Genomic DNA, 24586 nt, shown 5'->3' on the forward strand with positions numbered 1-24586 from the left:
CTGGACTCGCATTCGGGCGGACGACTGTTCAAACCCGCGGGCGGCCATCCCGATTCACGTGATTTCCCAAAATCGCTCCAGGCAAATGCCGGGATGGTTCCTTTGGAAGGGCACCGCCGATTCCTTCCCCATCCTTGACCGATCCGAGCTTGTGGGCCGTCTCTAATTATATCGATGTCGACGTGGCGTTAATCCCAATCGTGCTTCCTTTCTTGTAGTCGCTGAAATTAGACTCTGCTGAGTGTTGCTCGTAAATATCTGGGAATAGCGGTTTCCTCTGTTCCTTCTCAAAGACCGTTTCGTCAGGTGGAGTACACAGCAACAGCTTGCCGTTCGGGACTCTGTGGAAAAAGATCACATACATTGGCGTTCGACATTTCACTTCCTGAAATAGTTTGGGGCTTGTAGGAATATTCACTGCAGCATCTATCCTAAAAACCACTAAATTAATTATCTTTACTTGTAAATGTTAAATAGGAATATATTGCTGCTAAAAATAAAAAAAGAGAATTACATATTTCATGAAACTGAGGAACTACTGTTAGTTACAAAAAGAGATATATGAGTATTATAAGATCGCTTTATCATAAACAATAATTTTAAGGGACTGCTTTATAAACCTAAAAATAAAGACGTAACAGATCAGTTACACAATAATAGAATCATTTAAGTAATCGAAAAGAACACTTGGAGGTGCAAATGAATTTTAATGTCACATTCAAGTGTTGGTGTTTGTAATCTTATTTAGTAAATTACTGTTCCAAGATTCAGCTGAAGAATACACTAACGTGCTTTATTCTGTTTTGTTCACAGATGGAGAGGAAGCGTGTACAAATTAATATGGCGGGATTTAGCTGTGTACCTGTTACTTTACTACGCTTTAAACGTCGTTTACCGATTCGCATTAAATGACCAACAGAAAACGTAAGTATCACATTACGTGTAGCAAATTTTTAAAATATTGTCAGATTTTTTTAATGCTTGTGTTTCGCTTTCAACAATTAATTTTTAACTCATTTTCGTATTGTTGCACAATTTAGACATTGGGCCATTCTCAAGTGCCTGGAAACATTTGTCAGCTATCTGATAGTGGTACGAAAATAACCCAAAAATTAATAGTTGCAGGCGACATGGAATCGTGCAAAAAATTATTAAATTAGCAATTGTGCATCTGTGGTGTCACCGCCAGACACCACACTTGCTAGGTGGTAGCCTTTAAATCGGCCGCGGTCCGTTAGTATACGTAGGACCCGCGTGTCGCCACTATCAGCGATTGCAGACCGAGCGCCGCCACACGGCAGGTCTAGTCTAGAGAGACTCCCTAGCACTCGCCCCAGTTGTACAGCCGACTTTGCTAGCGATGGTTCACTGTCTACATACGCTCTCATTTGCAGAGACGACAGTTTAGCATAGCCTTCAGCTACGTCATTTGCTACGACCTAGCAAGGCGCCCTATTCAGTTACTAGAAGTCATATCTCAAGAATGTATTCTGAACAGATAATATTGTGAGTCATGTACCGTCAAGAGCGACGTTCATCATTAATGGATTAAAGTTGAATATCAAACTAATTACGTCCGCTTTCTGAATTCTAATTCCTTGTCATCTTCCAGACCTCACGTCAGTATAGTTCTGCCCTCCTCACGCCAGCCTGCGTGAGCTGAAATGCGTGCATTTCGGCATCCCCTAGTAACACAGTGTTGGCTCTTCTGCCAACAAAACATCATCCAGTTTTAAAGGAAATGTGTCAGATACGGAAATAGAGATGTACTGAATAGTTTAAACGCAGCCAACATACAATCTTACTCGTGGCTATAAATCTCAAGAGTATTTCGTCCTAGGAGTGTCATAGAAAAATGAAGGTCTTTTTTGAAGATTATTAAGGATTTTTAAAAGCAAAGATTCCTCATTTGTAGTTAAATATCATCAAATATCCTTTGTATTTTTTATGTAAGCGAGTGTAACCACACCCTGGTATTTTTGCAAAAGACTAATACATCTAGGTAACTGCTCAGAATCTGAGAATATCAGCATTTGTGAATTCTCTGAACTGGAAACTGAGGAAAGTCTCATCAAACATTCTGAAATTACGAGCAAGAAATAATGTTCTGGAAAGGACCTGAGTTCAGATGTATACTGACGACAAAAAAAAAGAAAAAAAAGATCGTAACACCAAGAAGATAAAAGAAAGTTGGTAGGCATGTTTCTACATCTGAAAGATGATGTCTATTCAGATTTCGCGCCACTGACATAAGAATGGCGCCCCCATGAGGATGGAAATCAGATTAGGTTTAAATACGCGCTGTAAATGCTGCGTTCGTTAGTTATCTTTGAAACTGCACGTTGTGAGTTGATGTTTGTCAAGAATGCCTTTAAGGCGACAAAGATGGCGTTATCAACACTTTACTGATTTTGAACGAGTCCTGTAGTAGGGCTACGAGAAGATGGACGTACCTTCTGCGTTATTGCAGAAGGCCTTGGCAGGAATATAGCCACTGTACACGATTGCTGGCAGCGGTGTTCACGAAATGCAAGGTCGCAAGATGACCAGGCTCCGGGCTGCCACGTGGCAGTACAGGGAGGGAAGACTATCGATTCGGGGTATGGCTCTGGCGCATATTGCTTGTGCAGCAGCAATTTGAGCATCAGTTGGAACCACAGTGACGTAACGCACCGTTATAAATCTGGTACTTCAAGGACAGCTCCGAGCCAGACGGACTGTAGCTTGTTTTCCACTGACCCCAAATCACCACCATGTGCGACATCAGTGGTGTCAAGCAAGAGCTCATTGTGTTTCCTGATGAAAGCTGGTTCTACCTCAGTTCTAGTGATGATCGTGTTCTGGTTAGGAGGTGGCCAGTCGAGGACCTGCAAACAATCTGTGTGCGTGCTAGACACACCGGACCTACACCTGGAGTTATGGTCTGGGGTGCCATTTCGTATGACAGCAGGCGCACTCGCGCAGTTATCCCGTGCCTCCTGACTGCAAATTTGTACACCGGTCTGGTGATTCGACCTGTTGTGTTGCCATTTATGAACAGCTTTACAGTGTACGTTTTCAAACAGGATAACGTTCGCCCACAAACTGCTGTTGTAACCCAACATCCTCTATATACAGTAGACAAGTTGCCTTGGCCTGTTCGACCACCAGATCTGTCCCAGTTGAACACTTACGGGACGTCACCTGACGACAACTCTAACGTTATGCACAGACAGCATTAACCGTCCCCTATTGGCCGACCAACTGCAACAGCCATGGATCTCCATTCCATAAAATGACACCCGGCACGTGTACGACACAATGCATGCACCTTTGCATTTTTGCATTCGACATTCTGTCGGTTACACTGGTCATTAATGTACCAGAATTTCACATTCCCAATGCTTACATGAATATGTGTTAATCACTTAAATACGGTACCTAATAAAATGTATTCCAGATGTCTCGTTACTTTATGTTAATTATTTTTTGGTGTTGAGATTTTTTTTCGGTCACTGTATTTGTGAACAACAGAAACCAGTAACAAGTTCTTCGAAATAATGTAAGTCTTCCAGAGACACTAAGCTAAGATAAATACATACCTAAGATGTTAGTTAAAATTAATGAATGTAACGAAGTATCCGAAAACAGGACGTGAAAAATTCTTAAATGGCGAAATTTAGCATTTTAAACACTCATGCTATACTACATTGTCATTTACCATGTGAAAGCATAAATAATTTCTGATTTAAATGTGAAAATATAAAATTCTATATTTACTAGTGTTTTCATGATGGGTGCAGCTGAAACATGACTATGTGGGAAAAAACACCCTTTTTGCTAATTCTTTTACTAACTATTTTCAAATTAGTACTTTTTGCGAACTCATTAGTCCATCATCTAGAATAACTGACGAAGCCATCCTGCATAACAGCACAAACATAAACAGCTAAGAATTTACAATCATCAAAGGAAATTGCTAAGAATAAATGTACAAAATAATCAGTTTTAGTGTTCCGTAATAGTAAATTTTTATCAGTTGTTCTAGACAGTAGAGTAATAACCGAAACCTGGGTCGCAAGAGAGAAAAAGTGCGTCTTTTTCATGTGATACCCGTGCCTTTCGCTATCGAAAGATGCAATATCCAAAATAATTTGTTAGCAGTACAGATATAGCGAAGTTCAATAACTTTTCCTGAAATTGTAATATAGTGGCATTCTTAACTTCCTTCTGCGTGATCCAGTTACGTACACGTCCACATACAGTGATCTATTGCTGAAGAGGTCGATATCCATCTATTTTCTGCAGTGTATTTGGATCACACGAATTACACTAAAAGACCAAAGTAATGCATTCTTCATTGGTGAAATATTAATACGTTTCGTTATAAAACTTTAGCATACATTAACGTGCATTCTTGAATAGCACATTGCAGTGTACTGTGTCTGTTGGACAACACCCAAAAAGAGAAATAACTAACTATTGAAAATGTTTACTGCAGAGTGTATATGCATATTTAACGACCGCATTATCAGTGCTGTTATGGCACTATATACTATAAATATAGTGGCACTATATACTATAAATTCAAAAGCTCGGGGATTGATCCAACGTTGTCAGTTGCTACGATTTTCAGTATTTTCACTGTTGTCAATGTATTTACTAAAAATCCATAGTTTAACTTTGATTGGAATTACACGTTGAGATGATGTCCCTCATTGTTGAAAGTTAACTATCATTCAAGTATTAAAAAGGCAAAGGTTTCACCAGTAATAAGTCCAGGCCATATAACGCACGGTATCGGTTTGTTTGTTTTATTGGATGATCCATTGTGACACTGGATGTCAGGGTGCTATATAGAGCTCAAAATAACACCCGCAAATTACTTGTGCTATTAGTAAAAACAACTCGGTGAGCAAAACTGCACAGACTTCTTGAACTATAGCTACACCTTTCATTGGTCCGTCGCGTACGTTCCAAAGTTCTATAGTTGCGTTGAGCTTCATGCACTCTGTCATGCACTCCGTCATGCACCATGTCATGTCCACGATATATATCACTGACAGCGAGTTGCGTTAGTTAAGTGTCTGGTCCAGTAACGAAGTTCTCAAAGACTGTTTATTGTAGTTTTGCAGACAACCTACATAATTCCGCAAACATTTTCTGAGAAGACGGTGCTATTGAGGTAGTGACGACACAGTATCATACATCTTCTTTGGAATGTCGTTTTGTCATTGTTAACTGAAACTACTTTGTCATACTGCCCATAGACAATTCGTTATAGAAAACTAGAATCACCTGTACCTTTCGCGAAATTTTTTCGGAACGAATGACTATAGGCCAGCTTAATTTCGGGTGGCTCTGAGCTGGGAAGAGGGAAAAAAAATCAGAAACTGTGTAAAACGTCACATTGTGTTAAAACATATGCATTTTATAGTTTTTTTTTAATGGGCATAGTCAGGTGGCTTATGAACCAGCAAAGAGTAATGTGAATAAGTGAATTATAATAACCGGTCGATGTGTGTATTTATTTGTAATTAAGTCGTTCAAGGGAATTAGCATTATCATCTTTTTCGCAGTACCCTGTCGTAAATTTTTATTGACTACTTGCCTGGTATTTTGTCAGTCATTATTACACATTTCGTCATTGGTTACGCCTTGGAATACTGCAATTTGTAAACTTACCATTTTCTGCATAATGACGTAACTAGAATGTATTTTGATATGCCCCATGTCGCAGTTGTGTAGCAGTTTTCTGTTGTTATTACAAAAAAGTAAAGGAAGAAGTCTATTTGCTGCTGCTCTTTCTGATGGTGTTTTGCTGGGAGCACCTGTTGCTAACCCTGGTAGAAGTAGATTGTAATTGGCGGCAGTCATTATGTTAAAAATGAAAGACTCTTACATCGTGACGTTGCTTGTTTTTACTGCCAAGAGATGTAGAACATATCGTCGTTCCTTAAATAGAAAGAAAGAATTCATCAGAAAAGTCATAGAACGTTTCTTCTTTTAATCACACTTACGGAGGCACGTTATATGTTGGTAAAGAATTAAGAGTAGAGAAATCCAAATACACACCATGCAAGTACTACTCGTATATGTCTGCCTGATTGTGGTGCAAACTTTGTTTAACGGTTTCCTCTTTTGAGCAAGAAGTGAGTTTATAGACTCATTAGTTGCGTATCAGAAAACTGTAGCTCCTATGAAATGATAGTAACGAAATAATTGCCGGACATATCCTAGAGTTGCGATGATGTGCGTTCAGGATATTGATGTAGATTATTGACTGTATAGAAGACATCTTCGGGCGCAGTCTACAGCTTTGGAGTGAGATGCGAAATGCTAAGTAATTCGAATTAATAGGTGTTTGAAGAAAGATATAAATTATTTGACGCCGATAATCTTCACAACAACAAAACAGGAATAAAATTTAGTCAGTTGATCGAACACATTCGAGCACCACACTTCACGTTTCCACAGAAACAAACGGAATTTGTTGGGTTCAGGTAAAGCTGGTCAAGTTTTTGTTCATTTGTTGCCACCTCCCTTGATCTTGGCCTGGCATGTACTCTAGATGCCATTTTAGCGGATGACCCACGAGCAGCTGCTCGCGTTCCTCGTTTTATCAACTTGACAAACCTCTCTAAGGACATTTGATTATGCTGTTTTTTTTTTTAATCCTATGCCTCTCAGTCTGTCTTTTATCGTGTTTTCCCTTTTAGTTGCTGTTTTAAACTTGTGCCTCTTGGTGCATTCCTAACGTAGTCTGGGCGCTAATGACCATTGAAGTTGTGCGCCCTAAAACCACAAAAAAAAAACATTGTTACTGGATGTGCGAGCCGGCCGGTGTGGCCGTGCGGTTTAGACGCTTCAGTCTGGAACCGCGTGACCGCTACGGTCGCAGGTTCGAATCCTGCCTCGGGCATGGATGTGTGTGATGTCCTTAGGTTAGTTAGGTTTAATTAGTTCTAAGTTCTAGGCGACTGATTACCTCAGAAGTTGAGTCGCATAGTGCTCAGAACCATTTGGATGTGCGGTCTGAAGCATGGTCTCTGCTCGTAAGCCCACAGAGCACGTGCAGGCTCGTATAGCCATAACACCCGCCCACGAAAAGATTAGATGGAATTCTGGTCCCACATACAGGAAACGAAGTTACAAACTCTCTTAAGCTTTCCATCTCGAAAATCAAAGTTGCTTGATCATCAAGAATCGCTGACTGCCAACTTCCGAAAAATACTTCCAAACACCTGCTTCACAAGAGAGCGCAAAAGACGTCGTCCTTCAAAATCAAGGGCAGTCATACGAATTTTCTTTTCGCGAGCTCCAAAATCGCTTTAAGAACCTCCTATAACATTTGGGACTTTCTGGCAATCATAACCAGGAGGCCCCAACGAAGTTGCCATTCTATGCTTCCGCTACTACCAATGCTCTTCGGTGTGCTGCTTCACGCCAGAAATCAGTTGTTTTTTTCCAACGGGACTTGAAAACACTTGTCATCACAAGCCGTTAGGCGAGTCTAGAAGGATCAGACCACATGGTATTTAGGATTACGCAAAGACAAGCTCTTCATATTGAGGCTAGACAAAAGCCTACTTTCCCGGATACCAGCATCTGGCTGTGGCGGACACAATAGCCGAGATCGTGGCACAAACCTGCAGGCAGGAATAGTATTTTACAAGATATTTGTACGTAAGATGTTATAATGCAAATTTTTTTGTAACACAACTTCAAAGTGTCAAATGTGGTCATTAAGTTCAGTAAAATATGGAGCAATTGTCCATGAGCAAGAGAGCGTGTTAGGGAAAATTAACATGGGTCCACTTCCACCCGACTGAAACGTTCGTTTCGTCCGTCCTTCGGAGCTTCCGTGGCTTCGTGCGGAGTCACACGTGCGGGCGTCTGAATCAATGCATTCTTGGCTTTGCGTGGTGTGCGAAACAAATAGCGCTACGAACTGCTCCGTGGATTTAATGGAAACGTTTATTATCAATCCCTGATTAATTTATTACACTTCCACAAAGGTAAATTAGATCTAAGTAACTGCCGCCAACATTGCTTTGGCCTGCGAATCGCGGTTAAAACTGCTTACTAGTTCAAAGTCACTAACGAAAAGTCCTGTAGCAGTCTAACCACTTTTAGGCGAACGTCATCTCGACCTATAAATTAAAAAAAAAAGCTGTCGTCTAGGACCTATTCGTTGAAGAAGAAACAGTTGGGAGAAAATACGCAGAATTTTCGGAGAACCGCCAAGAAATTCAAAAATGGTAAAGAATTTAATATTGACAGAATGACTGCAGAGATGGAACTCATCAGGCACAGGAAGGATAACGTTTCAATTGGTTCTGATGTAATTGAAAGGCTGAAGATGACGTATTTTGAGCCAAGCAGGGGACTAGTCCACCAAATTTCCAGACAAGGGCCGTCTCCTACACATGAAAATAGATTTGGTAAAGGGATAACGACCAGCTGTGAGTGTGACGAAGTCGGCACACCATATCGTGTCCTATGGGAAATCCCCCAGATGTAGTAATTACTAATACACAGGCATTAAGAGATGATTATTACATTATTAGCTGAAAAGAGGACTTTGATACTTTAAATATTGTAGCTGATCCTGTCTTAGAAAAAGCAGGGCCTAATTACAGTCGACAGACGAGTAAGGCCTATATGCAATTGTAGGGAACGTGAACGAAGCCGGATAGCTCTACGATCACAGGGCCCTGTACTGGAATGAGTGAAGGTATGCGGTGCCAAGGCTGCCCAAGAAGACCGACAGGGATCAATTATGGTCAAGTGATACGCCCTGATGCCTCCCCATGCAGTCTGGAGGCAGCAAGATATTGCTAGAACTGATGGGGTGGCTGATCTGATACGGAACGTCGAGACAAACTATGGTAGATAAATTTCGGTAGTACTAACATTATATGTATGGATGTGTGTCCATCTCAGATTACGATAAAGACAAATAGCGATCATATTAGCAGAAATATCGGAATATGAGTATTAGTGTTAGTAACAGCAACATATATTTCAGAAGTAGAAGCATTTGCAGAAGACGACCCGACTGAGGGTGAATAGAGGTGCCGCAGGAAAACGATAGGTAGGCACCTAAATGTTAGAGTGATGGCAGTACAAAAATTAAAAACAAGGAGAAATAGCATTATAGACAATGTACATTTAATTCATGTTCAGAAGTGGGAAAAAGGGATGGAAAGCAGAATATGCCCAAGCAGAATTCAAAGTCCGCACTTTCGAATACTTTGTAAGGTTTCCTCACCGGAAAACTAACCTCGCTGGTCACAAAGGATTACTAACTCCAAACTTTCGAAATGATCACCGGTTAAAAATACGAACTTCGTGCCCAGAGGACCTACACACGACTTTCTGTCTCAACTCCACGAGGAGTGTAGGCCGACTCTCGCTTTCGTGAGCTCCAGACCGCTCCACGAAATTATTTAACGTACAGGCTGTTCAGTCAATCAGAGACAGGAGCCGAATGTAGGCGTTCTCTTAACCATTTCTTGTCCATGCTCACAGTGCTTCTGTAAAGTGTTCCCTTCTGATAGGATTTTAAGGTCTCTTTTTTTACAGCGGATTTTGGAAACCGAACACGTCATGAGCATATTAATCTCCCTGTAATCCCACCATGTAGGCTACGGCCACAACTTATTTAGGAGAATTTTGAAAAAACCGGCCCATCAGCTCCAACCTGGAAAAAAATCGTTTCCCGCAGCAGTCGCATACTGGCCCAGGCAGCTACAAGCAAACGACCCTGGCACCTGTGGGCAGCCAAGAACAGACATGTTACGTCAGCATTCGTACCGAGCAAATTGAGGTAGTAATCAGCACACAGCATTCGTGAGGGTTGTGTGTCAAACCACCCTGCGGCTGTCCCGACCAAGATTTTCTGTGCATTCCCTAACCTACTTAATGTAAATTGCTTCTTTCAGAAGGACACTTTCACATTCCTCCCCCGTTATTTCAGCCTTGTGTTCTGTGTCTTATGATCTCGTAGTCGATGGGACGTAAAGTCCTAACCCTTTCAGAACATTTCTCGTGGATTCTTGTGTAAGGGGCTATGAAAATAAAAAAAAAGAGGCAGATGGAAGAAAACGTTAGTAATTTGTCTATTATTTCAAAAGTAATCGCCATAACTGTTAATACATATATCCCATCGTGAGACCAGGGTTCAGCATCTTCATGGAAAAATGTGTGCCGTTGGCTACGGAAGTATGATTATACCCAAGCTTGTATCTTTTCGTCCGACCCAAATCGACGATCATGAATGTCTTTCTTCAGGGCTCCAACTAATTGGAAGAGAGACCGGGGCTATCTAGAGGATGTGTAAGGGCTTCAGCGAAACCTCTGCACCGTAGTCGAAAGAACATTGGTAGCATGTGACCGGCCCTTATCTTGCAACAGAACGATGCCATCCTTCAACATTCGTGGCATTTGGACCACGTTGCAGTTGTTTCGCTGGGAAGCCATTGCAGATCTTTCACAGAGTCCCGATCTCCCCCCATGCGATTTCCATATCTTTAGAGTCCTAAAGAAGCACATTTGTGGCTGTCAGTTTGCTTCGGACGAAGTAGTGCACGCCTGGATCCAGTGATGGTTCCATAGCCATGTGCGAACATTTTTCTATGAAGCCACTGACAGTCTTCTCTCACAGTGACATAAATGTGTGAATGTTACCGTGATTACTTTTGAAATAATGAACGGGTTACTTAGTTTTTTTCCCTTCTGTCTCGTTTTCATTTGACTGCTCCTTATACTTCATCTAGGCATTTTTTTCATTTGACTACTCCTTATACACTTTTTGTAATCTGTAGTCTATGCACAAACACTACTCAAGACGAGCAAAGCTCGAGGCGCGTCGCAATGCGTTGAAATAAAACACATCAACAACGAAATGATCGTCGAGGAAATAGTAATATTGTTGCTCGAGATAGACAGCACAACTGGCAATGAATGGAAGTTCAGTGTCACGGCGGCACGCGAGTGGACTCACACGAGCACGCAATTCGCAGTGACATCACTGCGCCGCTTAAGGACGTTGTGACTTAACGCCGTGAGCTGTGCAACAGGACAGATTTAACAGCCGTTTCTCCTCATCGGCTAATCGGGGCGGTCGTAAAGCGAAGCAGTGAAAGGGCGCACGCCAACCCGCTCTGAATGGCAGATTTTGAGCTGGCAACCACAGCAGCCACCGCCGCCACACGGCGACCCCCATCGCCCGGCGCCGGAGAAACTCGGCCTCGCTCGTCTGCTCCCGTGGCACCGCCCGAAAAGTATTCAGGATGACCATTTTAACTGAAGGCATTGAAATATCTCGAAAATTACTCTTCGAATCAAAGAAAGTTATAATGCCAATATGTTGGTCTCGGAGGGGGACGTCCAATGACATCCCATTCGACACCTACCCCACCCCACCCCATCTCAGGGTGGCGGGGAACAACTTTGAAACCTTCAGTGGCAACCCCCGTTCATTGCAGGTTACGACTCTACGGCAAAAATCTGCATATGTTTTGTCTGAAGCATTTTTTGTTTCGCCACAGATGGCGCTGTAATCGCAGGAATGGAAATGTGTACTAATAGTAATTTACAACATAGTAATCAATGGTTCTATCCAATATCCAATGGCACGTGGGTCCCCACGTCCATGCTGCGAGAGAGTTCGTAACTTCTAATACCGAAGCCCACTCCCAAAGTTGTATTTCACCTACATATCGAACAGGGGACTACTCGACGCGCAACTGTGGCCGTGGCTTGAGGCGAACTACTACTTTTCCAATTACAGTTAATGTTCAAACGTACTACCGCAAACTCCAATACGCTTAGTGATCTGTTTTTCAAATGACAGTGCTCAGGACGTAAGCATATCTGCGGGAATGTCAGCACAGGCATTTCTAATACGGTCGACCTGTTGGCACTTGCTGGTACGCCTTACCTTCTAAATACTCCCACAGAGAGAAATCCAGCTACCTAACGGACCAATTAATAGGGCCTCCACTGCCGATCCACCGTCCAGTGTAATGCGTTGGGCAACCGTCATGCTGAAACCACATACGTTCTCGAACGTTCAGGGTAACATTCTGCAGTAGTACCGGTAGTTCTTATTCCAAAAACTTTACATATTTGTGTCCGTTCAACGTGCCGTCGATAAAATGACCGATGAATTTGATCCCCATGATGCCACACCATACGTTAACCGGCCAACGAAAAATGGCTCTGAGCACTATGGGACTCAACTGCTGCGGTCATAAGTTCCCTAGAACTTAGAACTACTTAAACCTAACTAACCTAAGGACAGCACACAACACCCAGCCATCACGAGTCAGAGAAAATCCCTGACCCCGCCGGGAATCGAACCCGGGAGGTTCCAACGGCACGTGAGACCCCACCTCCATTCTGCGAGGTTAGCACAGTCCCCTAGAACTTAGAACTACTTAAACCTAACTAACCTAAGGACATCACACAACACCCAGTCATCACGAGGCAGAGAAACTCCCTGACCTCGCCGGGAATCGAACCCGGGCGTGGGAAGCGAGAACGCTACCGCACGACCACGAGATGCGGGCTAACCGGCCAACGACGTGAAGGTCAACTTGACGTAACCAGTGGGGATTGTCTACAGTCCAGTGATGCAGGTAATGCTACCATGGTTTGTGAATGTAGACTCATTGGAAAATAGTACCTCGGCAGAGAAGCTATAGGTCGTTTGCATTTGTTGATGTGCCCATTCACAAGACACTACCCAGTTATGGAAATCAGAGCCATGAAGTTCTTGATGCAGTTACACGTGGTGTTGCTGGCACTTATGACGATGTGGTGTCGCGACAATACTATCTACGGACGTACGGAATTCCGGTGGTCCGCAGCTCGTGGTCGTGCGGTAGCGTTCTCGCTTCCCGCGCCCGGGTTCGATTCCCGGCGAGGTCAGGGAGTTTCTCTGCCTCGTGATGACTGGGTGTTGTGTGATGTCCTTAGGTTAGTTAGGTTTAAGTAGTTCTAAGTTCTAGGGGACTAATTACCATATATGTTAAGTCCCATAGTGCTCAGAGCCATTTGAACCATTTTTTTGAATTCCGGTGTTATTGCCCGGCGCTTATCCGTGGGCTATGGTGCATTGCCGCTAGTACAGCTATTTCATTAGCTTCTGCTGTAACACGTTTGCCTCGTTTCCTTTTCCAGTCTGTAAGTTGCCATCAGACGTCAAGACGTTCAGAACCTTGTAAAAGAAAGATTGGGAGCAAGCTTTCTCTGAAAAACGCTCGGCATACAAGGCAACAGTAGCCTCCATAAATGAGGATCATTTCAGTTTTTTCTTCTGTGGTTGTGACATTCTTCATCTACTTGCACATCTGTTCTCCAGATGATAGGTAGGTGTGCAGGCAATAAAGACTGCCCAAGTAATGAAATATTTAGAGCTGCTGTCCGTTGTACATCTGCACCCTACGTGTGCTCCGGTCGCAGTGTACTGCCTGTTAGGATACGTCGTAGTTCGCTACATGGCCACGGTGGCGCGTCGAGTAGTCCCCTGTTCGATATGTCGGAGGAATAGAACATTGCGAATGGGGTTTCCAATTAGAAGTTACAAAATACTGGTCTGTGCTAACCTCGCAGAATGGAGGTGGGGTCTCACGTGCCTTTGGATATTAAAGGCCATTGAAGACCATGACGTAAATTACGACTGTGTATCGATTTCTATTCCTCCTACTACAGCGCCATCTGTGGCGAAATGAAGAAAATGCTTCAGACAAAATATATGTAGATTTTGCGTAGAATCGGAATCTGCAATAGAAAACGGGGTTCCCATTCAAGATTTCAAAGTTCCCCCGCCACCCACCCACACACGGGTTGTTGTTGGGGGGGGGGGGGGATCGAGTGTGCTATCTTTGGATGCTCCCTCCGAGACAAACAAAATGGAATTATAACTTTTTTTAATCCTATGCGTAGTTTTCGAGATATTTCACTGTCTTAAGTTAAAATGAACACCCTGTATACAGGGTGTAAATTTTAAGTTGACAAACCAGAATATGTCGACAAAATAAGCTTAGCACGAAAAAAATGTGTAGAATCCAAAGTTGATTATTTTCGAGGGGGACATATGCTGGTGCTAAAATTAGAATGCCTCCCCAGCCCCCTGCGGGTGGGGCGGGAAGCAACTTCAAAATTTCAAATGGGAACCCCCATTTTTTATTGCAGAATCAGATTCTACATAAAAACTACGTACATTTTGTCTTAAACATTTGTTTTGATTCTTGGTAGTTGGCGCCGTAATTCAAGAAAATCTGCGGAAAAAATTAATATTTGGGTGAACATTTGTAAAACTCTAATTTCTCTCTCTCAAACCCCACCCTATGGGGAGAGAGGGAGAGTTTTAGTTCCAGCGAATCAAAATTTACGAAGTAAATAAGTATTTTGTATTCATCCATAACCATTTTCCACGCAAAAATGAGATTGTTTACAAATCTCTCGTACGACTCATCCTAGAATGCTGCTCAAGTGTGGGAGCCGAATCAGATAGGACTGGCAGGGAAAATTGAACATATACAGAGGAGGGCAGCACGAATGGTTAGAGTTTGTTTGCCCGGTGAGAGTATGTCACTGGGGTGGCGATACAACTGAGCTGGCAGACTCTCGGACATAGACGGAAACTATCCCAAGAAAGCTTAACAACAAGGTTTCCAAAACCGGCATTAAATATAATGTGACATGCTACATATCGCTGTCATAGGGACCGTGACGATAAGATTACATCAATTACAGCACCCACAGAGTCATTTAAAAAAAAAAAAAGTTTTCCTAGCGTTCCATGTGTGAATGGAATGGGGTAAAACCCTAATACAGTGGGACGTACCCACTAACATGCACTTCACAATGCTTTCCAGAATATAGATGTGTATGTACATCTCGAAGTTAGGGCCTAGTCACCCGCCGTAACACGTCAGAAACGTAACGGCTGAGAGAACCAAAGATCATTGTCTTTACCTGATGGTAACCCGTACAATCACATCAAATGCTGCACCCACCTAATGTTCACGAATGCAGAACGAGGGCGTTAGTTCTCCTCGGAGCCTCAACGCACGGCTACGTCCATCGTGATGCTGAACGCTGATTCGGGACTCTTCTCAGACGACGACATGTGGTCACTCCTGCGTCCAGGATTCTCGTTGGACGCACCGTTGTCGGCACGCCTTTCTCTAGCGCCGCGTCAAGAGAAATCTTTTGTCTTACTGCAAATAAGCTCATTTCCTCGCTCTAGGTACGTGATGTGCCTGTATGATTCTGCATGGCCAAGCGATTCTGTCCTCTCGAGTACTAGACTTGTGGGGCCGCCAAAGTCCTTCGCGGAATTGGTTTACGGCACGCCTGAACCCTTAGATTCCATGTTCGCATGGCAGTCATGGAATCCTGATCAACGCCAGCAGCGGTATCGCTGAACGATAAACTGCAGTCTCGATAGCTCACCATCCAGCCGTTGTCGAATTCAAACACGTGCTGGTATACGTATCTTCTTCTTACTAGAGAGATAACTCGACCTTCTGACAAACAGCCAACATTCAAATGCGATTTCTGAGTGAGACACCCGCTGCGTAATCTTTAGCTATACCTGGTGGTTATAATTAAAGAGCAGGTACCCAAGGAGGTTCAATGTGGGCTGTAATTTTCATATGGCAGCGACAAGTGGTGGATATTCCAATCTGTTAATGTAGGACCACTTTACACTGGAAAAAAAATAGTTCCACCTTTGCCCAACAGGTGCAAATCAGGCGCTGTGAATACGAGAAAGACGTAGACGAATGTTTCCTTACGTGACGGATCAGGAACAGGACGTGTGCAGAAAACGTCACACCAGTGAGAAAGGCAGAATGTTGATTTTTTTATTAACCGCCACTTACACTGTTCATTATGATCACCAGAGACGTCAACGAGATGCTGTACAGCGCCAAATATGCACCTGGTGGCCAAACTTGGAACATTTTTTTTCCATCGTACTCGTAAATTGGTCCTACATTGACGCTTTAGAATATTTATCAAGTTTCGCTGCCATACGATAATTACAGCCCACACTGGACCTCTGTGAGTAGTTGCACTTAAATTATAATCACCAGTTATATGCAATGTAGGTGGCGTTACTCGCATCTATCTTCGTGCGGTTGCGCTAAAATGCTAATCATTTGCATGTCCAAACATGTACTATACTTCATGCTGATTTGTAGTTCATTGTATCGCGTCTTCGTGGTGTAATTATAATGACGATCACTAAACTCTGGTTCAGCAAAGCAAAACTAGTAAAAAAAGAGCACAATGTTATTCTTAATAGGGTACCTAGCTTCAGAAGCAAATAGAGGTACTGAAGGAAACAGTTCTTCTTGCTGCCTTGCTTCAAGTTGTTAAGTACTTAGGTGAAATCATTAATTGATTGCGGAATACGGGTTGCCTACCTTTCGTCATCAAAGACATAAAAAGGAAGAAAGAGAAAAAAATTCGAGCGGTGTTCGTGTAGTGATAGTTGGCAATTAACGTGAGTACTACGGCAAGGTCGGTCTCTCCACACACCACGCTCCCTCTCGTAACCTTTTGTTGAGCTAGTAAAGAGAATTTTCATAAGTACTACTTAAATACATATTCAACGACAGCAATCAACACGGTTACTACATATTATAATAATGTTGTGTGTTTATCCCTGTTTTTCACCAAATCACTTACCGGTTTTTCCATTAATTATGGCGAGTTTCACAATCCTTTCGAAGCGAAATATTTGGTATGTAACTTTCGTTGCTCTATTTATTTCCAAAAAGTCGTTATGTTTAGGTTACGTTAGGTTAGAAATAGCACTGCTCTGGCCAATTTTAAATAATGTATGAACGCTTTGTTTAAACACCAATGACTCGAGGTACGTGTCAAAATTAAGGACAGAACATGTGTAAACAGCGCTTGGCAAACTTATTTTTCACGCACGCTTAGTTTCATTCACTGGTATGCTGGGGAAGGTAACCTCCATATAGTCATCAGTTCACTGTCGTTTGCCTTCGCAAGAGTGCGGGTTAAAAATTTGTGTAGTATCAAAATATCCAGTTGCCATAATTGCACCAGTGACTAGATTTTTGTACGCAAGAGCACACGATGCTGTGAAATTCACATTTAATTATGCGAAACATACGGGCGTACCTCAACAGCAGAGGAAGACTTGAGACAATGACTTCGTAAGTTAAGCGAAGGGGATATAAATAATGTTCACGAGGAGCAGAAAATTGGTAGTCCAATGTGGAGACTGACGAGTTGTTGAAATAACTGACACGTTACAAAGAATCGTTACACCATTTAAAAACCGAATCACTGACCGAATTTAAATGACTTTGTTGTCGGGATTTGTTGTTGTTCGTCTTAACACGGTGTTGTGAAGATAGACGACAATAAACCTATATTAGCACAGAACAGATTCCAGAAGGACCAGTTCACGCTGCTACGCAGGTACGAATCAGTCAATATTGATAAAAACTTTTTGTGAGCCGTTACTGCTTCTGCAATGCGACACTCAAGATGTACTTCAGGGTTTCGTCTCCTCCTCTTAAGGTATGGAAATGCCGTGTGGCTAGGGCCGAATATAGTTTTTGTCTTACATTCATTCCAGCTATAAAGTTTGAGTAAGGGAAATCTTTTAGCTACGTATCATTACTGTTAAATGATGGACTTCGGGAACAGACATGTGTAATCTAGCAAAAATCTTTTCGAATACACTTTGGTTCGGTATTAGTAAGGCATCAACCAAAGGAGTTTAATTAATAACAAGAAAACTGGCGGAATCATTAACATTCTGGTCTCGTATTCTGGAGTAATGGCCTGTAACTCTTCATAGGGTCAGTCATATTTTTGGGGTTCTCAAAACCGATTTTGTCGAATGTCGTATAGTTATATAAATAGAAGGGAACCGTCATTGGTCATTTCCATCCCCCATCTTCGTCACAGCCTACAACTGACTAGTACTTCGGTTTTAATGATCACGACGCTGATGAGACATTCACTGTAGTCTTCTTTATGTAATCCACCTGACTTCGAAGAAAATATCACTTGTAAAATAATCACTATAAATCACTGTAAACAATGTGTGTGCTTGTTCATTTATTGATAACTGTTCCGAATGTACAAGTATTGCAGCAACAGTATTGTTATAATTGCTTTTACTGTTCTGAAACAAACATGGGTATCGATTACATGTAACAGTCTAAAAATTTTGTGAATGCAAACCAATATCAATAAAGCATGGTAGACAGACTCTGGATTCTCAACAACGAAATCCACATTCCTTCGGCAGTACTGAGCGACGTTATCCTGCAGTCACAGCGGTTGTTTGGCGTGGTTTCTCGAGAACGCACGTAGACTCGTTGCACCACTCGTGTCACAACTGAAGTGACACCCCGTCATACTATTTTCCATAAAATACTAATGCGTATCATACTGAAACAGGTCTCATCGACGACACATTCTCATCAGATTAAGAGGAGGACATCACCCCCTAAAATGTTTTATTTGCTCTGTATGTTAGTGTCGCGTGAAAGCTGGCCGTGTGTAGGAGAACCGTCTGGAACGACACTCTCCTTGTAGTAGAAAGCTGCCAGCAGAAATCATGCAGATGGTGTGGGAATATCAACCACCGACCATGAAGTAAATTAACTAGTAAATTAGAGCCAGCAATACGGTTCTTTGGCAGCATACATTGTGGAAAAAGTGTACACTATAACTTGAAAATGTTCGCGCTGATTGCTTTCCATTGTCCGCCGAAATACGGTCTGTAGAGTATTGAACTGCAGACTTGTCTGGTCTATAATTTCAACGTCATATACTGGTAGCTTGTTACTTTCTGATAATATGTAATCGTTCGGATGTCTGCCTCGTTTTGTGCCGATACGTTTAAATTCAACTGACAATTTAACAGGAGCTACGGAGTGACACCTTGTGTAAGCACGAATCAGTTACTTTTAAGTAAGGTGACGTAAGATACCGTTAGCGGAGAGAGACAGTGTGCTGAGTCCCATGAAGTTGCTGTTTAGAGGAAGGTACCTCCCAGAATAGTGGCTACATCCCTCACAGGAATTAATGATGACACCCCACTTGTTCCAAGGCCCAGCATGTTCTTATATTTAGAAATCGAGATCCTTTATTTGTCTAGGTTTCCGTCTTGTCGAAGAACGCATTGTACATCTACATGAACAGCAGCGCTGACGTTTTAGGATCGTATTTGAAATCAACCTGATCTGAAGGACGTTTTGTTCTTCCCTATCCCCCCCTCCCTCCCCCCCCCCCACTATTTTTTTCAAAACCAGTTTTGTAATTTGCACATTAAAGCCATTTTCACGTATAATTTGATTTATCAGGAACCGGAATCACTATCTGTTGTTACTACAGAAAGTTCTTACAACCGGTGTGCTCATCTGATGTCTTAAATGTACACGTTGAAACAGTATTTGAAGAAATGTGACGCTAATAGAGCTCGGACGATATTTACAAAGATTCTTAGCAATTCATTAAGAACTCTTACTGCTGGCTCTTTTTATGACCTTAGACAGATTCCATGGAATGCGTATCAGGCACTAATGCTACAATTAGAGATTCTAACATAATGTTTTTTATTGGCGTTTGATGCAGTTACACACGGTTCACAGTATATGTTAGAATTCCCTGACCGCACAGAAACTTGCTTAACTAGCATAGTGCCGCTTTCATGAACTGTAAACACTGCCTTATTTTTAGCGATCCACCTCTATTGCTTCCTTCATAAGAATACTTCAGACATTAAGATAATGAGCCGGAATTACTAAAATGGGGAGAATTTGACTACTGGTAGTAACGACGCAGACGAGTTGCGGGGACCTTTTATTCAGCTGAATTTCTTGCTAGTGCATATAAACACATTTATGTCTTACATCCATGTAAATACTGCTCTTTAACTCGCCCTCACACATTTGAAATGCGCGAAGGTAGTGAATCTCGAATGTAGACTATTGTTGTAATTCATGGCTATTAAAATTTATTTATTATAAAATTGCGATATTTCATGTATTCGTAGTTGTAAATTGCATCCTGAAGTGGCGTCTAGGGCGCAGTGACTAACAAACATTGTCAGCTATACGTAAAGTGTAGCGCTAGAAAGTTGGTGAAACCTGAAATTTCTCTCCGTCATGTGTTGGCGCCCAGCTGTACTCTTTCCTTAATTAGAACTTGTTTTATTTGTGATTGTCAGTGCTACATAAGTTTTATGCTGTCGCTAAATCATCATCATCATCATCATCATTTCAGACTGATTATGCCTTTCAGCGTTCAGTCTGGAGCATAGCCCCCTTATAAAATTCCTCCATGATCCCCTATTCAGTGCTAACATTGGTGCCTCTTCTGATGTTAAGCCTATTACTTCAAAATCATTCTTAACCGAATCCAGGTACCTTCTCCTTGGTCTGCCCCGACTCCTCCTACCCTCTACTGCTGAACCCATGAGTCTCTTGGGTAATCTTGCTTCTCCCATGCGTGTAACATGACCCCACCATCTAAGCCTGTTCGCCCTGACTGCTACATCTATAGAGTTCACTCCCAGTTTTTCTTTGATTTCCTCATTGTGGACACCCTCCTGCCATTGTTCCCATCTACTAGTACCTGCAATCATCCTAGCTACTTTCATATCCGTAACCTCAACCTTGTTGATAAGGTAACCTGAATCCACCCAGCTTTCGCTCCCATACAACAAAGTTGGTCGAAAGATTGAACGGTGCACAGATAACTTAGTCTTGGTACTGACTTCCTTCTTGCAGAAGAGAGTAGATCGTAGCTGAGCGCTCACTGCATTAGCTTTGCTACACCTCGCTTCCAGTTCTTTCACTATGTTGCCATCCTGTGAGAATATGCATCCTAAGTACTTGAAACCGTCCACCTGTTCTAACTTTGTTGCTCCTATTTGGCACTCAATCCGTTTATATTCCTTTCCCACTGACATTGCTTTCGTTTTGGAGATGCTAGTCTTCATACCATAGTCCTTACATTTCTGATCTAGCTCTGAAATATTACTTTGCAAACTTTCAATCGAATCTGCCATCACAACTAAGTCATCCGCACATGCAAGACTGCTTATTTTGTGTTCACATATCTTAATCTCACCCAGCCAGTCTATTATTTTCAACATATGATCCATAAATAATATGAACAACAGTGGAGACAGGTTGCAGCTTGTCTTACCCCTGAAACTACTGTGAACCATGAACTCAATTTACCGTCAACTCTAACTGCTGCCTGACAATCAATGTAAAGACCTTTAATTGCTTGCAAAAGTTTGCCTCCTATTCCATAATCTCGTAGAACAGACAATAGCTTCCTCCTAGGAACCCGGTCATATGCCTTTTCTAGATCTATAAAGCATAGATACAATTCCATGTTCCACTCATAACACTTCTCCGTTATTTGCCGTAAGCTAAAGATCTGGTCCTGACAACCTCTAAGAGGCCTAAACCCACACTGATTTTCATCCAATTGGTCCTCAACTAATACTCGCACTTTCCTTTCAACAATACCCGAGAAGATTTTACCCACAACGCTGATTAAAGAGATACCTCTGTTGTTGTTACAATCTTTTCTGTTTCCATGTTTAAAAATTGGTGTGATTGCTGCTTTTGTCCAGTCTGATGGAACCTGTCCAGAGTCCCAGGCTGTCGCTAAATAACATACCTAATTATAGGCCACTATTTACCTAGTTGGAAGTTCTTACATTTATACATACAGTTGTGTGATAATGTCCGTAGAAGAGAAGACAACGTTCCAGGATTGAGTAACACTTTCGAATTCACTAGTTGCTACGTTCTTGGGAATGGAAACCACTGAACAGCTTCAAATATATCGGCGTTACATGGGTTAGCTTAGTTAAATTAACACGATTAATGGAGTACACAGTTCAGTGAAGCACAACTTGTGATTTGGCGAGATGCGAGCTACTGGTAAAAAGTGGAAATTATTGTATGGCGTCAGCGGCCGGGATTTCCCAGGCTAACGCCAAGTGCAAGTCTTATTGAGTGCGTCGTCACATTGGGCGACTTGCTCGTCGACAATGGGGATGAAATGATTTTGATGACAGCACCACACCCAGTCCCTGAGGGGAGGAAATCTCCCACCCCAGTCGGGAATCGAACACGGGCCACCGTACGTGGAATTCCAACGCGCTGACCGTTCAGCTAATGGGGCGGACAGAGCTACTGGTAAAGACGTGGAAATGATTAAAAACCTGCAGCACCGGTTTGCAGAAAAATAGAAACGTGCTGCAACTAAGATTCGACTGTGGCATCACGTCTCTTCCGAACACGCGTCAGTGATTGTACTGGGCAGCTATAAGGATGTTTTATTTCTGGATGACACAAAAACGACTGTTACATACACCAGTCAGGAATTGTGTAGTAAAGCAAATAATGACGTGAAAGAATTTGTAATTTATGGTTGAGTAGTTGTCTTTCAGTAAAAATGGAACTCCATGCATTCTGATAGGTGTGACTTTCTACTTTAAAGTTGCAGCATAAACGGTAAACTTGGGACACAACACTTTTGACACAGCTAATGGATGCAGAGCACTCATAAGGGCATTTACTGTGTTCATGACTTACTCCAGCAATAGCTGCCTTTTGCGGTCAGAATATTGTCTACTATCAGTGTCTATAGAGTACTAATGTTGGCTTTTCTGAAACCTGCAGGACCATTGAGGGGTCAGCATCTCATTTTAAATATCCTTGCAATGGATAAAATTACGCACCATACAAAGTATTCATTTCCCTTTTTCAGGAGAATTTGTTTAGTACATTTAATATGACTACACGAATTCCTGCATTGTCGACTATTCTATTGTTCTGTTTCTTGCGCCCTTATCCCGCGCTTCTCAGGGTCGGCATTGTTACGTACGGATTTGGCAAGGTTAATGTTAAGGGGTGGCTGGGTGCCCTTCCTGCTGTCATCCCGGACCCCCAGGGCAGAATTAGTGTACCCCTTGCTGTCTGCGTCTAGTGTAATGCATGGAAAAGTGCGAACGTGTTCAGATTTCTGCGAGTCGTGTAACTGAGGCGGAACGTGGGGACCAGCCCGGTATTCACCTATGGGGATGTGGAAAACCGCCTGAAAACCACATCAAGGCTGGCCGGCACACCAGCACTCGTCGTTAATCTGCAGGGCGGATTCGGTCCGGGGCCGGCGCGCCATCCTAGTCCAGGAAGCAGCGCATTAGCGCTCACAGCTAACCTGGCGGGTTATGCGTTGTCTCTTTATGTGTGGCGAATACATCCCAAGGGATAATTCGTACCAGAACGTTAATGCATTCATCTAATTCTTCAAGTTTGTGTGTGTGTGTGTGTGTGTGTGTGTGTGTGTGTGTGTGTAGAAAGGGGTGGCATGCCATGATGTCGGGACATCCGTCAGACAATTCGTGTAGTTGTTGCCACCCCAGACAAAGACAAAAGTTGTTGTCCAGCCACTCACAAACATTAATGACTAACCAGGACCTGTGCCAGCCAGTCGTAAAATAACTTTTACAACATTGTCAAATGGGGGAAGCGGTCTTCATATACCGTTATGCAAAATTTTCAAGTACAGTTCAACATCCATGATATCTTGTAAGAGCACGGGGTCAGTGGCACGGACCATCTTCATGCGACATTGTTTTCAGCTTAGACTGGCCTTGCCTTTTTTTTAGTTTGTTGCTTCTGGTCGTGTGATACGTCCATTAATGACAGTTGTTGATTTGTAAAACCATCAACCTACTAACGTTAGGAGACAGATACGGCGAGCCATTGTGGCAATCAAGCACTGTTTTTTCATATTCCAAGTGCCTGCCACAGTCTTCAAAGTCTGGTGATTTGGCGGGTCAGTCGGTGTGGGATATGACGCCGAAGTGTTCGTCAGACCACGGCTATTGCCGTCCTGAAAGACGGTAGCGTCCTAGCGTAATCTTCGTGTAGATGTAGAAGAAAGGACAACGATTGGTCACCGAGAACGCGGGAATAAATATCAGTGTTCATTTTCATGATAACATAAATTATTGGATCAAGCCATGCAACGAAAAACACCTCCAAAACATCACGGAAACACCTCCGACCTGAACCTTTACACATTGCATTTTAAACGCGTCATTAGGACGTTGGTGCTCTCAATGGCTTACATCATTTGAAAAGAGGCTAAATCGTCTCCAGTCTGCTACTGTCCAGTTTCTGCGTTGTTGACCCATTGAAAGCGTGCAGCATTGAGCTGCGGTGAGAATTGATCCTTTTGAGATACCCGACTCAAAAAGTCGATTCACATTGATCCCTTAGCAACGTTCATACGGAAACTCATTGAGATGGACCTGCACTCTTTGACAGCAGTAATATCTGTCGAGTTTGAATCAGATTGTCATTCACAAGAAGTGAAAATTGTTTTCGGTCAAGGTCACTTATGATCTCCATATGTCCACTGTTCTCAGGCCGTGTTACACGGGTGCGAGTGGTACACTATTCCTTGTAGACATTTTGGACCGCATTGATACACCAACAGATCGGGGAAATTCGTTCACGGAGTGGCAGCGGGCACGTCCAAAAAAGACGACCTCGTT

General features: G+C 42.6%; 1 protein-coding gene across 1 annotated transcript in view; it reads left to right on the forward strand.

Annotated features, from left to right (window-relative positions):
- Window positions 1–24586, forward strand: part of LOC126187777 (bestrophin-4) — a 554440-nt gene that overhangs the window by 231115 nt on the left and 298739 nt on the right. The window contains exon 2 of the mRNA XM_049929045.1: window positions 814–924. Within this exon, the coding sequence (XP_049785002.1) occupies window positions 814–924 (111 nt within the window). The remainder of the gene's footprint in view (window positions 1–813; window positions 925–24586) is intronic.

The sequence above is a fragment of the Schistocerca cancellata genome, chromosome 5 (assembly GCF_023864275.1).
Source record: "Schistocerca cancellata isolate TAMUIC-IGC-003103 chromosome 5, iqSchCanc2.1, whole genome shotgun sequence".
Classification (NCBI taxonomy): Eukaryota; Metazoa; Arthropoda; class Insecta; order Orthoptera; family Acrididae; genus Schistocerca; species Schistocerca cancellata.